General features: G+C 35.9%; 1 protein-coding gene across 1 annotated transcript in view; it reads right to left on the bottom strand.

Moving 5' to 3' along the window:
* Window positions 1-8,494: 8,494 nt before the first annotated feature.
* Window positions 8,495-16,766, bottom strand: part of LOC121738846 (hemicentin-1-like) — a 31,628-nt gene continuing 23,356 nt past the window's right edge. Inside the window, exons 4-7 of the mRNA XM_042131103.1 lie at window positions 16,351-16,561; window positions 13,099-13,226; window positions 9,387-9,555; window positions 8,495-8,704 (exon numbers count right to left, since the gene is read on the bottom strand). Coding sequence (XP_041987037.1) covers window positions 8,583-8,704; window positions 9,387-9,555; window positions 13,099-13,226; window positions 16,351-16,561 — 630 coding nt within the window. The 3' untranslated portion in view covers window positions 8,495-8,582. The remainder of the gene's footprint in view (window positions 8,705-9,386; window positions 9,556-13,098; window positions 13,227-16,350; window positions 16,562-16,766) is intronic.

Here is a 16,766-nt window from a genome sequence, read left to right as displayed (position 1 = left end):
TCATATTTTCTTAAACTAAATCCTGAACGCTAAAACTAATCATAAATTTATGTTGAACGATAAAACATGCGGTAACAGTTTTCAACAAAAACTTTGTTGCAACGTGTACCTAAAGTTAATGAAAACTCTAAAGTTAAAGTTATGACAAGACTGTTTAATAAGATTTGATTTAAATGCGGTGCTTCTACTTAAATTTATAACTGTACTGTATACTAAAACTTTACTAAAATTAACTGGCTTATAATTTTTGGGAGCTACTCACATAGTAGAAGAAGAGATAGCAGAAGCATACAATATTATTTTGTAACTACGTGTTACCTGCTACCACACCAAATTTAACTTCAGATCTAATGAATGAATGAATCTGTTTAATAATTTAAGCGTAAAGTTATAAGTAAGAATGTGTGCTGTACTCATAAATACCTAGCGGAATAGAGCAACAATCTCGAGCTGTCAAACGAAACCAAAATTGGTTTTCATCTGTGTGAAAAATATGTGTACGTATACACTTACACAAGCTTGATTGAACATGATTTCTATGAGATTAAATTGTCAACGTGCAGCACGTGGCGACTGGACGTCGAAAAAAGACTTTTTTTACCACGCAGTGTTACTGATAGTGACATCTCGCTTGCTCAGGCCTTTGTTTCTCTATTCCACTAGGTATATTAACTTTATGGTTGTACTTGATGCACACAACGCGTGCACTGCTGCGAGCTTAATCTCAATAAGCAGAAAATCACTAGCAATTAGTAACAGAGAATGGTAATGTTGCAGTCTACAAGACCAGTTGATTAATTTGTCTCGGCAAAACTTTGGCGTACACATTAATTTCCCTCGTGTGGTATTTAAAGCTAGTGTGTGTTTGCTAAAACTGATTTAACTTTGGGCGAGATTCTTTACTTATAGTTTATGTGGTCAAAGTTGATTTTGATAACATCATGCATTATACATATTATTATACAGTGGGAGAGCCATGAATGGGCCGGCTCGACCGGAGAAATACCACGGGCTCACAGAAAACCGGCGTGAAACAGCGCTTGCGCTGTATTTCGCCGAGTGAGTGAGTTTACCGGAGGCCCAATAAAAGAATAGGGTAGAGCCCTATTACCCTATTCTTAAAAGGCCGGCAACGCACCTGCAGCTCCTCTGATGTTGCGAGTGTCCATGGGCGACGGAAGTTGCTTTCCATCAGGTGACCCGTTTGCTCGTTTGCTCGTTTGTCAAAGTAGTATTTAATTTATGTTGTATGATGTGTAGAATAAGGTACAATTGGTTCAGGGCCTGTTTCACCACTACCTGATAAGTGCCAAATAGGCTATTCACAACTTTTTTGACAGATTTTCCATACTTTATCTGTCAAGTTAAGTGGTGGATAGCCTATTCGGCACTTATCAGGTAGTGGTGAAAGAGGCCCTTAGGCTGGCCGCATACACACGTTTTCCGCATTTGATTTCCCAATTCGTTTTCCGCATTTGTAAATCCAAACGCATGGAATTCGTAGTATTTTAATCAACTGTTACTTAATGCTTCTTTGTAAAATATTTGTAACACAATTTTGTGATTTGTACAGAATTACATGTTATTTAATTTGTTTGTGTGCGTTTTCCTATAGGAAACGAATATAATAATAATAATATGGGAAGGACTGGTACCTAGATATAGTCTTGATTTAAAGAAGCTCGCTCCTCGTAGTCCACTCAAAGATCTCTTCAGACTTAAAATCTGTTCAGTAATTTTGGAGTCTATTTTCCGCAATGATATTATTGAATAAAAATAGTGAATTTTTTACACGTGTACTATGTGGAAAACGTTGATCATTTAATGAATTCGTATCTTGTATCTTTTTAAGCAATAAAGTGACGCTAACAGCAACCGATTTATAAGATTAAGACTGCATTATTTCGCTTAAGCATGTGTGTCACGTGCCATTAATACACTGAAACCTTGTGAAGGAAACATCAAGGGTTAATTAAAGTAATTAAGTTAAGCGTTACTGTTAGGGCTTCGTGACAAATACACTGAAGGCGCTAAATGCCCTACCCAAGGCGTTAAACGGCAAATACGTTTGTAAGTATTTGAGTCAAATGGTGTTGTGTTAAATACTCGTGACAACAGTATTACTTTGAATATGGTGTATACTAACGGCCATTCCCAATATTTGATCTATCTCTGGTTTTGCCCTACTAGAGATAGGAATAGCTCACAATTGACATAAAATATATGTCTCTAATGTCTAATGTGAGCTATTCCTATCTCTAGTAAGGCATAGATCAAATATTGGGAACGGCCGTTAGAGTAAAGCCAAACGAGCGTAATTTGTGAGTTGTGATTCGTAGAATTTCGGTTGGCTGAAATTCTGCTCCGTTCGTTTAAAAAATATTCACGCGACTGAATTTCTGCGACTCACGACTCACAAAATTACGCTCGTTTAGCCTCATCCTTATGCTTAATACTAATAATAGGTGTTAGATATAATTGCGAAGGTGCAGGTATCTGCTGCTGCCATATAGATGTTTGACAGATTATTATGTGTTTTTGTAACATCCTTACCTCTAAATACAAGACTTTTTACACGCCAGCGTGCTATATTATGATATTGATAAAATATTGACTGTTGGACTAAAAAGTCACGGGAGTTTCCTTCATCAAAGGCAGTTTCTTTACATTTCAATCCAACATAAGAAGAAGCTTAAGAACAAGCCAAAATCAAGTGCATCCGTGACTGCATGTGTACAATTATAGAAAGCATTGTATATAATAATAATATATACTTATGTGGTCGTTTTCACAAAATCGTATTAGTGCGTAAACACGGCTCACAAACATTATAATTTATCGCAGCCTCATTAACAAAAACGTTTCTCCAAGACAAAGAGTAATTAATGATCTTTGTGTATTTAAGTAAGTCTAACATACCTCCGCGTTAGAATTTAATTTGGACACAGGTTGATTTAACGTGTACTTAACAAAATAACAGGTATTTTGGAAATAATAAATGAGCGGATATTTAATTTTCCACAGAAAATTTTGGGAAAGTTATTACATGCTAAATTGTGCTTTAGTAGACAGTAAAGCATGTTTTATGAAGGCAATTATTTAGGTCTGTTTTTGAATAAACACTTTTGATTGATTGAATAATGAAGACATGAGTGGAAGAAGCAGGTAAGTAAATGTAAAAAAACCGTTTTTTTATAAATACCTGTATTATACTGTATACATTCTCAGTATCACCCTTGGTTGGTTGGTAGAGAATGCCACAAGGCGTTAAGGCCGCCTTTGTAAAATGCATAAAGTGTGAATAAATAAATAAATAAATGGAGGCTTTCGGACCGGGAAAATTATTTAAAATAAAAAAAAATGTGGATTTTATGTTTATTCAGATATAATTTGTTTTAATTTACTGTTTGTTTTTTATTTTACTGTTTTACCAAATAAAGTTTCTTTCTTCTTCTTCTTCTTCTTCTTCTTCTTAATTATAAGGGAAAATTTGTCCTTATACTGTGAAATGTTAGTTATCTGGTTCTTCCACTCACGTCTTCCAGTATAAGCTTAAGTCAAAGTTAAATAACGATTATTTCTTCCTCGAGGACGAAATACTAGTCATTACTCTCTACAATTACATTTAATTACAGAACTAGCTTTTCCCGCAACTTCACACATGCAAAGTCGCAACTTCACTCCTGACATAATAGCATAGTATTTTCCCTGACGTCTACGCTATATCTGTATTAATTTCATTCAAATTGATAAAGTTAAATTCCAAAAAAACCAAGCACCATTTTTATGGTATCGGAATTCTAAGAGGGATTCTTTAGTTCTATAAGTCGTTTAATGCCAAGTTGTTTGCTGGCTTAACTTATTAAGAGTAAATGTTTCATTACATTTCAATCTAGTCCCATGAAGATAAAGTTTTATTTCCACTACGTTAAACTAGCGCTGCATCAGGAAGATTGCATCCAATGAATTTCTTGTTAGTACGTACGGCATTTCACTATCAAAGTAAAGTGTTGTTTTATGTTTTCTTGTAAGTACTAAGTCAATATTAAAATTGTAGATATTATACATACTTCTTATGGCAAAACATATTGTTACATTTAAAGGGTTCTGTAGTCAACAAGGAAGGTCTGTCCGTCCGTCTGTCCGTCTGTCTGTCTGTCTGTCCGTGGTTTTGCTTTGGGACTATAAGACCTACAAAGCTATAATTCGGCATGAATGAACATATTAATGATGCCGACAAAATAGTATATATTATAGGTATTATGTACATAATATATTATATCTTATTAAGATCTTAAAAAAAACATTTTTAAAGTACCTCCCCTACACATCAAGCGGGGATGAATTATTTTCGCGTCCACCCCACCGTGTGGGATGGCCTTGGATAGGTTTGTTAAAAATATTACGAGTATTCAAAGATAATTTTCCGATTTAGGTATCCATTTGTGAAATATGAAGTTTTAAAATGGAGAAAATCGTTAGAGTCCAGTGTCCCCCCTTTCTACCAGCTAAACGGTTATTTCTGGAAATGTGAAAAAATCACGGGAGTAGGAAATATACTTAATTTGAAAGGAAAACTATCATGGCTAAGAAGACTTCATACTCGTAAGTTATTGAGTAATAGTCGATCAACTAAATAAAAGATATTCGGCGAAGTATAAAGGAACTTTGCGTTCAATTCCTTTGAACATAACTGATATTATAATGTTGTTAGTAGTGTAATAAACACGTTAAAATAATTGGATGCTCCACACACGAGAGGACATTATTTTCAATTTAATATTATAGTTAACAGTAAAATACACTTGCTTGTTTAATGGAGTTATTATATTAGGTATCCAAAGAAGAATAAAAGAAAAAGTGTGATTGAAGTTTAAGAAACTAAAGCACTTTATTCTCATGAATAAAAACAATAAAAAGTTTTTGAACGAAGAAAACAATTAAGAATCGGGACAAGGTTTCAAAATTTTTGCCTTTGAAATGAACAAGACTGGTTGGCAAGGAAAATGTAATTTACATAATTACTAAAGGTTCTGTTTTCTACGGATGAAATTAAATACACTTGAAATTTGATTGAAATATTTTGTTCTACGAAGTTTAGATATTAATTAGCATATTATTTACAAGTTCGGCCATCTATCAAGTTGTTTCAAAATTACTTCCAACCTTATCTGGAATATAAATTTCAAATAAAGCTATCACGTACCTCAGCTGAAATTCCTTATTTTTATTTCGGACTTCGGAGCTTAGTACACTTTTTTCTCGTCGACGTTCAAATTATAACAATCAATAAGAAAGATCGTTATGTGTGATTATGTAAAAGGTCGGGGCCTAAAAATTAGACCTAAATATCATTTTTAGGGTTCCGTACCCAAAGGGTAAAAACGGGACCCTATTACTGAGATTTCGTTGTCTGTCCATCTGTCTGTCCGTCTGTCTGTCTGTCTCCAGGTTGTATCTTAAGAATCGCTATAGATGGACTTCTGAAATTTACACAGATTGTGTATTTCTAGTGCCGCTACAACAAAAAACACTAAAAACAAAATAAAGTTCATATTTATGGGGGGCTCCCATACAACAAACGTAATTTTGTTGGTCTTTTTGGCTCGTAATACATAATGGCAACACGTAGACACTTGGAATTTTTACAAAATGCTCAATTATACGTGTTCTTTAATATTTCATAATAAAATTAAAATAAATAATAAAGGGTAAGGTAATCCCATCCAAAAAAATAATTTTTCCATACTTTCGCTCTATGGTACGGAACCCTTTGTGCGCGAGTCTGACTCGCACTTGGCCGATTATTTTACATGTGAAATGTACAAAAAAGTTATAAAATGTAAAATAAAATAAATGGAAGACGTTATTATACTGTAAAGAATAATTTATTAAAAATTGATTTATTTCTATTTCCAAATTGCATAATATTTAAATGTTTTTAAAGTAGTTACGTCAATTCGCTTACAAAGAAATTTAAAATATTTACAATTTTTTTTTACTTAATATTTATTTTTAACTAGTTTTATTTACAAAAAGCTTTGGTCTGTCACTTATCTCTTAGGGCAAACCCACACGTCCCATAACCACACCACGTGGTCGGGCGTATAATTCGTATTATAATTTGTAAATGAACTGAACTGAACTGTTCACACGTACCACATTTTACAGTCGTTGTCGACCGCGTGTGTGATAACGACATCGCAACCACGGCCGACCACATCGCAACCACAACTCGGCGTGCGCGCACACTGCCCGCGCTCTTCCCCCCCTCCGTTCCATTGACTTTCGTACGTAACCATATCGCAACTACTGGCGACAACGCAACCACGTCGAAATTTTGTCGGTACCACAACGCAACTACAAAAAGCTGCAGCGACACCATTCACACGTATTGCTTGACGGCATTTTGTCGTTGCGACGTGGTGTGGTTGTGGTACGTGTGGGTTGGCCCTTAAGAGGATACCACAGCGGCTAGAGAAATGAAAAAAAAGTACGTGTAATATCTATAGCTGTCTCCCTTACCTCAAGCCTATACCGCAGAACGCGATAGAGACAACTGCAGAAAATCCAGAAAATCAACGATTCGTTGTCCCCTGATTCCTTCTCCAAAACTTAACCGATTTAAGTACTTTTTTCATTAAAGATTTAAAAAAGGCTTGAGCTGTGTTCCTATGTTTTGCTTTTCTTGTATAATCTATCCAAATCTGTTTTCTGGACGTTTGAACACAGTGGAAAATCTGGCCATTTTTTTGGGTTTTTGAACGTTCATATCTTATTTAATAATTAAATTATGAAAAAAAAGAAAACATAGGGACATTGTATTAGTGGCCGTAGATATTCAGGAAAAAAATTATAACTCTACTAGCATTATCCAGGGAGGAAACAGGGGACAACGTTTGTATGGAAAAAATGGCGGTGTGGAATCCTCTTAATGCTATAACTTAACATAGGTTTCAAAAATGTACTGTCAGAGAATTTGATGCCGAGGCAGATGAGGGACCTACGTAGTTTGGTCGCGTTACGTCAAACCCAGCTGACAGATCACAATTAACATTGATTTAACATGATCCGACCAAATGACGTTAATGATCTGTCAACTGCCTAGGAATAAATTTCCTCGATGATACAATGATAAGTAAATGCGAGTCATGAGTTACTAGAAGACTGACACTAAGTAACAATGAATACCTGATTATAGTAGCTTTTAGAGTACTAAAATAAGTAAAGTACCATCGAGGAAATTGATTCCTAGGCGCTTGAGGGACCTTATTCGGTTGGCTTATTTTAATTCAATGTTAGCTGTGACGGTCGGATGGGTTGACTTCACGCGACCAAATTAAGGGCTTATCCTTTACTAAATTTAAACGTCTAAATTGATTCAGTAACTAAATTTAGTCAAGTGAAATAGCATTTAGAAAGCAAAGATCCTAATAAGCATTAGAAGAAATGTGGCTTCTGATTGGTGGAATCAGAAGCTTCTAATTAGTCTTGTTTTTAGGATCCTAATAAGGACGTCTAAATTTAGTGAGGTGAAATAACTAGATCTTGACTAAGGTCCACAATCTGCCTAGGAATCAACCTCTTTTTTTAATGAAATAAGGGGGCAAACGAGCAAACGGGTCACCTGATGGAAAGCAACTTCCGTCGCCCATGGACACTCGCATCATCAGAAGAGCTGCAGGTGCGTTGCCGGCCTTTTAAGAGGGAATAGGGTAATAGGGGGGGAAGGGAAGGGAATGGGAGAGGGTAGGGAGGGAAAGGAAGGGAATAAGGGAGGGTAGGGAAGGTAATAGGGTCGGGGAAGCGAAAGCGCTCTCTCAGGCCGGTTTTCTGTGAGAACGTGGTATTTCTCCGGTCGAGCTGGCCCATTCATGCCGAAGCACGGCTCTCCCACGTATAAAACTATTCGTAACGTATAAGTATTCTCTGATAGTACAATAATTTATGTGATCATAATATTGTGATCAATTTTTACAAACAATAATATTGTTACTTTTAAATCGAGAATTACTACAAAGATAACAAAAATAACAGAATTATTTTGAATGTAATAAATAAATCTTAGATGACGTGAGACACGTTTATTAAAACGTGAAAAAACCTTCATAACAAGCCTTGCTTCTAAATTTACATGCAAAAATATAAAACGAAATTGGCTTAAAAACAAACTGCTATTTTATAGGCTGGCATGGATAAGAAAATCATTTTTGTTGACGACGTGTTTTCTAAATCAGTGTTGTAAACCAATTTTCTGCTGTCCAATCTTATTAGTTGTTACACCGCATTTTTCAACATAAAATACTCGTCAAAAGCAAAAGAAAGAAACGTTTTTTGTTTCCTTAATAATTTTAATAAGTGAATGTTTCGTAATAATATAATATTAATTATTGGTATTAAAGTTTTTGTTTGTATTTTTTACTGAACAGAAAATTATATTTATGTTGGATTTATTTAAATTTTAATATTTATATAATGACAATGCCTAGTTATAAAAGTATTTTACATAAAATATTTACAAAATTATCGATATCATCCACAACTTTACATCACTAACTTAGACTATATAAAGCCTCCATCATTCACGTGCCATAATGCACATCACTAACAATCGTTGTAAGGAGCGATAGGAAACAAAGTATCGACACCGAAACGTCCAAATACGACGTAGCGCAGCTTTGTTGCATGGCGGCGGGATGTTCACCTGAAAGCGTGTAAATATTTTATGGTTCGCTCATGTAGCTCGCTTGTACGTGGCACATGGTGCCGGTGTCGAAATGCATATCGATATCGATATAAATATTGTACAACACTTTTGACACCTTTTCCTCACTGCTGTATTTTAACTACTGTGTATAAACTTAAACTATTATTGCGTATTATTTATTTATTTAACTACACAGATTAAAATATAAATAGTTTGAAATAAATATGTACGTAATATTATGACAGTTGTATCCATCGAGGAAGTTGATTCTTATGCAATTGACACACCAACGTTATTTGGTCGAATATGTCAATCCAATGTTAATTGTGATCTGTCAGCTGGGTTTGACGTAACGCGACCAAACTACTTAGGTCCCCGATTTGCATAGGAATCCACTTCTCTGATAGTATGTCTTTTGTATACGAACGTTTACAAAAGATTGTGATAGTGTAGTGTGTATTAATAGCTATTATTGAGTGACCTCTTACTTAGGCACTCTTTTGCGATGGATTGCTTTGAATTTTGATGTATCCATACGCCATGACTGGTGTCAGAGTAGTTTCTTACATTTGCTTTCTAAGAAACCAGTTCACACCAGTGCAATTCTCTGGAGCTTATCTAAAGACACTACCTTAAAGTCATCAGTTATAGACATAAATGTGTCTAAAATAATGTTTACCTGATAAAACATGAACTCTTATAGCAGCAACTGGTGCGTTGTTTGGGCCACATGTGTATACTCCGGCGTCGGACCCTCTCGCACGCTGAACAAGAAGGCGACTCGTGCTTTTGAGACCTTTCTCTGTGACTAGAGAGATTCCACCGCGTGCTGAGTCGAAGTTTATTATCTGTACGGAAAAGAATAGACATAAAAATAAGTAATACAACATTGGTACTATATACGAGTAATTATATTAATTAATATATTTAGGTACAGATACAATAATCTATAGCAAATGCGTAGCCGTACTAAACTTTCTCTAAACTAAACTTTCTCTAAACTAGATTAGGTCTCGGTTGAAAATTTTACGGTTTTTTAACCGTTACATAATAAAATCGTAATAAATATTCTTGGACATGAAAACCGTAATTAAAACGTCAGATAAATTGAGTGCCCAGTTAGCTAAATTTCATTTTCAAAGTGACCTTTAAAATCTAATCAAGTCTTTCAATGGAACATTCCAGAATCTGGGCTAAGCGAATATATCGTAATTTATGAACCAGCTTCGAATTCAGACTGTAGAGCTCGGTCAAGGAGGCTTACCGCATAGCAGCTTGATATTCAAAATTTTGTACAGAATTCAATATTATGAAGTTTGAAAGATTTTTCACACTTTCAAAAATATTTTTAAGTTTAGTGTATACTATTATACAAATAATGACTGTATTGTTCTCAGGTTTGTATAATTATCTTGTTTGTACAAATGAAAATTTTGACGACGATAAAATAATTTGTAGTGAATTTAAAATACGCTTCTTACATTTAATAGTAACATGTCGATTGTCGACCCAATGAAAAGTATTAAGATGTTTAAAAAAATATATATTTTTTTTATTATAAATATTATAATATAATAACAATGTTATCAAGGCGAGCGCAGCGAGCCCTAGTATATCCCACAACCTGTACATTCTGTGGTACACTTTACGGAAAAACTATCACGCCTACGGTGAAGAAAAACATCGTGAGGAAACCCGCACCTAGTTGATCCCAGACGTATTGACTAGCTCTTTCCTCTAGACTAGGCCGACTGTGTTGTGAGAATGTCGTATGTGCTTGGGCAACCATACAGACATTTGAACATTTTGTCCCAGGCACTACAGTTTTAATTGAGGAGTGGTTACTTCGCTCTGAAAATATTATATAAAATGTATACAATATTTTCGGAGCGAAGTAGGCAGTTAGTAAAACAGGCAGGTAGTAAAACAAGGCCTTTACTTCCGTTGTGGATGATTTAATCATCCACAACGGATGTAAAGGCCTTGTTTTATCATCAGTCAGTCAAAGTTCGGCTTTAAGCTAGTTTATTATGATTTATATTAATATAATATATTTTTGAGTACTTATAATATATAGAAATAACAAATCGGATCACTCAGCACTCAGTATGTAATTTACAAGCAATATTTTCTGCCCTTTCATCAGAAAAAAGCTATCAAATATAATGGGAACAATAGTTAAAATTGTATATCTTCCAAAAAAACCTTTTGTATGAAATTCAAGTGCTCCTATTGTCCGCTTTCAAATATTTTTATTCATGAATGTTGATAAATAAAATATTTAATATTAAAGTCGCTTATGAATAGGACGATAAAGTATTTGACTTTGAATGAATGAATATGAATTGAATGATTATAATATTATATATTGAATGTTTAAAAATTCTACATAAGTCATAGTATACGGAACCAAAAAAAACTTCCATTTTAATACTACTAAAACTTATCTTATTTTTTTTTGTGTACAATGTATGCGACAGATACTTAAAATAGCGCGGTTCGCAGTAAAATATTATTATAATATGTTTTTGCGTCTACATAAGTTTTTTGCGCAAGGAAAATCTAAAAATAGCAAATTCTATGGGTAGGATCAGGTTATCGGAAGCTCTAGATCAATAAAAGATACAAATTGTGCCGTAGATGCTCTATTTATTGAATTTATCGAAAAGTTTCGAGTATTTCGTTCACGTTTTAGTGTAATTGAAATAATATTTCTCTTCTACAAACGAATTTCGAAGGCATTGCTAATTTACAATTATATTTAATAAGATTAAGATCTTCGACAATGGTATTAGTAAGAAAACTTGAGTTTATATAAATTACAGAGTACACAAGTTTTTCTTTTAACTATAGATCTCTTCGATAGTTTCAACGACATTAGGACTACCTACTACGTTTAATTTGTAAAAAAATATTTCCTTTACCATATTTTTTTAACTCTCGTTGATCTCAGACTGGCCGTGTAAGCATTATCTAATAGTATCTAAGATTCAATAAAAAAAAAATATTCAATTTTCAATATGTCAACTTGTTGTCAACAGACTTCAACCATAAATAAAAGAGTACAATTCGTATGAATAGGTTTGTCACTCAAAAATCTGTCATCTTCTTGAGTGTGCGTATTGTAGTGTGTGTAATGTTTTATTCGTTAAAAAAATTCGATAAAAGCATATTTTCAAAATAATATTAGCTCGATGCACTCCTTCACCATATAAACTCTAAATGTGCAAAATTTCTGCATTTTTCGTCAAAAGGGATACAAAGTTTTTGGCTTGCGTATTAATAAATAGATTTCCTTCTTATTGCGTATTATCGTGTATCAAATGTCAAAATGGTAATCCAGTTTCAGCGATTCTCGTGTGTCACCGACGCGAGCCGAGTAAGTTCGCGAACTTAAAACCCGCGTATTTTAAGTTCGTACGTCTATCAGGCACTTAAGGAAGTCAATTGCTCTATCGAGTTGTGATGCATTGTCGCAACGCAACTCTTGGCAATGTGTGTGGTATTCTCATGAAACAATGGACTCGAGGTATAGTGATTGGTGAGTATTAGTGAGGGGATGTAAGACACGCTGCGCTCTTTCGTTGCGTTGCCGCAACGTAAATGTGGCTCACAATATTGTGTAGGTAACTTATTACCTACACATTGTGTGCCACATTTACGTTGCGGTTATGTATTACTTATAAGCTATAATAACACACTGGCTGTTTGACCAAGCTTTGCTCGGTATTCAATAAAACATGAATAAAATGACATTTTCTAAAAATGATTCCTAGCTAGATCGATTTATCGCCTCCGAAACCCCTTATATATCAAATTTCATGAAAATCGTTGGAGCCGATTCCGATATATATATATATATATATATATATATATATATATATATATATATATATATATATATATATATATATATATATATATATATATATATATATATATATAATAATAGTATAGGCCGGCTCGACCGGAGAAATACCACGTTCTCACAGAAAACCAGCGTGAAACCAGTGAGTGAGTTTACCGGAGCCCCAATCCCCTACCCTAATACCTTCCCTACCCTCCCCTATTCCCTTCCCTTCACATCCCCACCCTCCCCTATTACCCTATTCCCTCTTAAAAGGCCAGTAATGCACCTGCAGCTCTTCTGATGCTGCGAGTGTCCATGGGCGACGGAAGTTGCTTTCCATCAGGTGACTCGTTTGCTCGTTCGCCCCCTTATTTCATTAAAAAAAAAGTAAATACCGTTACGCCGCAACACAACGGAGCAATGTGACTAACTTGCCGCACCTCGCCAATTTCAATTCACGACCTACACATTTCACTTCCAATTTTCCACGAACTCATTTATCAGCCAAGTTAATTATCTGTCGTTGGTTATTTTGATGTACCTGGTCACCGTGAGACCACGTGATGGATGACGGTGGCTCCGGCGTGTGCTGGACCGTGCAAGTCAGATTGATCGTGGATCCCGCCTGTATGAATAATTCAGCTCCACTCGATATTGATGTTTCTGGTTCTGCAATTATGAATTTTGCATTAGCGTATCAGAATATATCAGAGATAATATCTGAATAATTCTAAAAGTGACTCAGGATACGCAAGTCATGGCTTATTTTATACTTTTGGTAGTAGCTTTAATTTCCCCATAGGTGTGGCGTTCAATTGTTGGATATTTTACTCATAATCCTACAATTAAAATTAAGTAGATAATTGTAGATTGACTGACAAAGACAATTTTGAGTCTATTACAGACGGACTGCATTTCAACTGCAATCCAACTGGAAATTGCAGTTGAAGTGTAGTTTGAATGCAGTTGACACGACTGCAATAGAATCCCGCGCATGGAATCAGTAGCAAAAACAGCGGAGCGTGCGGGCGGGTGGGATGGTGCAGTTTGGATGCAGTGGTATGCAGTTCACACGACTGCACGCCAACTGCAATCCGACTGCGCGTTTGGTTTGCAGCTCTATTACAGTCGTGTCAACTGCATCCAAACTGCACTTAAAATGCAATTTGCGGTTGGATTGCAGTTGAAATGCGGTCCGTCTGTATAGACCCTAAGACCCAATTTCACCAACCTCTGTTTGTTAAATCCTAACAAGGCATTACTTAACGGACCTTGGAAAATTAAACAGACTGTTAAAATACTTATGTCCCACAGTAAAAATTTAACAGCGGATTGGTAAATGCAACGTTAAGTGAACAACGAGTGAATAACATTCAATTCGTTCGTTCTTGTTATAAGGCGACGAAATTGCAATGTACAAGTTTAATACGACATGTTAACTGCAATGTGTCATTCTTACCTTATTCGTATAATACGTCATCTGGTAGATAATGCGACCAAATTAAAATATCACTGATCGCATACATTTGTTACACTACAATAGTTCTTTTTAATTTACCAGGTTAATAATTATGATCTGTCAAAGCTGAAAACATGAATCATGATACAAACTTTTATTTACTTATTTCGGCTTGGTAATTTTGATACAAGTCAGTGTATTTGCAATGTCAAGGAAAATCCGAGGGCTGAATTTTTGACAAAATGAAAATAAATAATTATGCATAACATGAAAAATAATAAATAATATGTAAGGATGTGGCGAAACATGGCGGCAACACTCAAAATCAAAACAGATTCTTTTATTGATATTGGATATTGTCTTTAAAAAGTTGTTGTTTTGACTATTATAACGGCCTGTTATATATTTAACGGACCTCCCTAGCAGGAATTAAAATTTAGCACCGTGTTAGGCGATTTGACATGACATTAGCGTATGGTGGAACGCTCGATAGCTCTAACAGGCCGTTAACTGATTTAACAAGTCGTTATTTATTTAACATTGCTTGATGAAACTGGGTCTTAGGCATTTAAAAATATAAAATATGATAATGTAATAAAAAAATGTATTTCTATCACAATATTAGGTATTAGTTTTCGTTCAGAAGTTGAAGTTTTAACAGATATGATATTTATATTTATACGTGGGAGAGCCATGCTTCGGCACGAATGTGCCGGAGAAATACCACGTTCTCACAGAAAACCAGCGTGAAACAGTGCTTGCGCTGTGTTTCGCCGAGTGAGTGAGTTTACCGGAGGCCCAATCCCATTCCCTTCCTACCCTCCTCTATTCCCTTCCCTTCCCATCCCTACCCTTCCCTATTACCCTATTCCCTCTTGAAAGGCCGGTAATGCACCTGCAGCTCTTGTGATGCAGCGAGTGTCCATGGGCGACGGAAGTTGCTTTCCATCAGGTGACCCGTTTGCTCGTTTGCCCCCTTATTTCATAAAAAAAAAATATATGAATCGTTTGACTCACTCCAATGTCATGTTTGAATCGGAGCTGCCGCTGATATTACAAGTGAGGAGCATTGATATTACGTATTGTATAACCACACCCACAGATACAATACAACACCTGAGGGAGACATAAACTCGAACATTCACGTATGCAATATAACTTACATATCATCGCACGCTATCACATTATGCTATCACAATTTTGTACGTGGAAGAGCCATGCTTCGGCACGAATGGGCCGGCTCGACCGGAGAAATACCACGTCCTCACAGAAAACCGGCGTGAAACAGCGCTTGCGCTGTGTTTCGCCGAGTGAGTGAGTTTACCGGAGGCCCAATCCCCTACCCTATTCCCTTCCATACCCTCCCCTATTCCCTTCCCTTCCCTACCCTCTCATATTTCCCTATTCCCTATTAAAAGGCCGGCAACGCACCTGCAGCTCTTCTGATGCTGCGAGTGTCTATGGGCGACGGAATTTGCTTTCCATCAGGTGACCCGTTTGCTCGTTTGCCCCCTTATATCATAAAAAAAAAAAAACAATCATCATCAAACGAGCACCTCTTTCAAAATGAACTTACTTCAACTCTCACGTCTAACCTTAATTTTCATAATCAGAAGACTTGCGACGAGGATTTATTTGATTCTTTATGTCGACCTGTATCTTGTTGATTCCACATACACATATTAAGTAGGATATAGTGCTAAACACATACGCTACTTTTTGTCGTAGGTAACAACGATTTTTTTATCACTAATGATTTTTTTATGTCTGTTTCGTAGCTTTCTTGAGTAAATTAGTCTTTCGTCCCATAAACGTTGGTATTTGCCCATAGTAAAAATCACAATTTTGTAATCAACGAGCTTTTGCCCGCGGCTTCGCTCGCGTTAAGAAGTATTATTATATACAAACTTTCATCCCCTATTTTAACCCCTTGGAGGTGGAATTGATCAAAATCCTTCTTAGCGGATGCCTGCGTCATAATATCTACCTGCATGCCAAATTTCAGCCCGATCGGTCCAGTGGTTTGGGCTGTGCGTTGATAGATCACCATGTCAATCAGTCACCTTTGAGTTTTATATATATATAGATAGATATCATTTGTACCATTGAGGAAGTTGATTCCTATGCAATTGACAGACCAACGTTATTTGGTCGAATATGTCAATTCAATGTTAATTGTGATCTGTCAGCTGGGCTTGACGTAACGCAACCAAACTACTTAGGTCCCCGATTTGCATAGGAATCAACTTCTCTGATAGTACATTTAACCCTCACCAAGCTTCTCTACATTCCACTTTACTAATTTCTCACTCTTCATATTACTTACGTACGTACCAACAATACTCAGAAAAACTGCGTGTCCCACAGGCGGTGTAGTGGATATCTGGCACTCGTACTGTCCGGAGTCCCGGCGCTGCGGGCTCCGTATCCGAAGCGCCCACTCCTCAGAGCGCGGCTTGTGCTGCGCCTCGAACCGCTGGTCCGAGGTGTAGGTGTAGCGGCCCACCGTCAACAAGTGTATGTCGCGGTGACGCACCCATGATACCTTGAAATAACGTTTGTTGAAAAATTGGTTCAAAAAACGAAAACGTTTGGGCAGTATCATACAGGTAATCCTACGAATAATAAAAACTAAGGAAACGTGACTCCCATACTATTATCGTTTTAAATTTGGTTCATTTCGAAGTGTCATGTAACGTCAGCCTGATACCGCTCAAGGCCACCTGAGCTTTTCCTTAGTTTTTATTATT

The sequence above is a fragment of the Aricia agestis genome, chromosome 2, assembly GCF_905147365.1.
Source record: "Aricia agestis chromosome 2, ilAriAges1.1, whole genome shotgun sequence".
Taxonomy (NCBI): domain Eukaryota; kingdom Metazoa; phylum Arthropoda; class Insecta; order Lepidoptera; family Lycaenidae; genus Aricia; species Aricia agestis.
The sequence above is the reverse complement of the archived record's forward strand: the minus strand, read 5'-3'. Positions and strand labels throughout refer to the sequence as shown.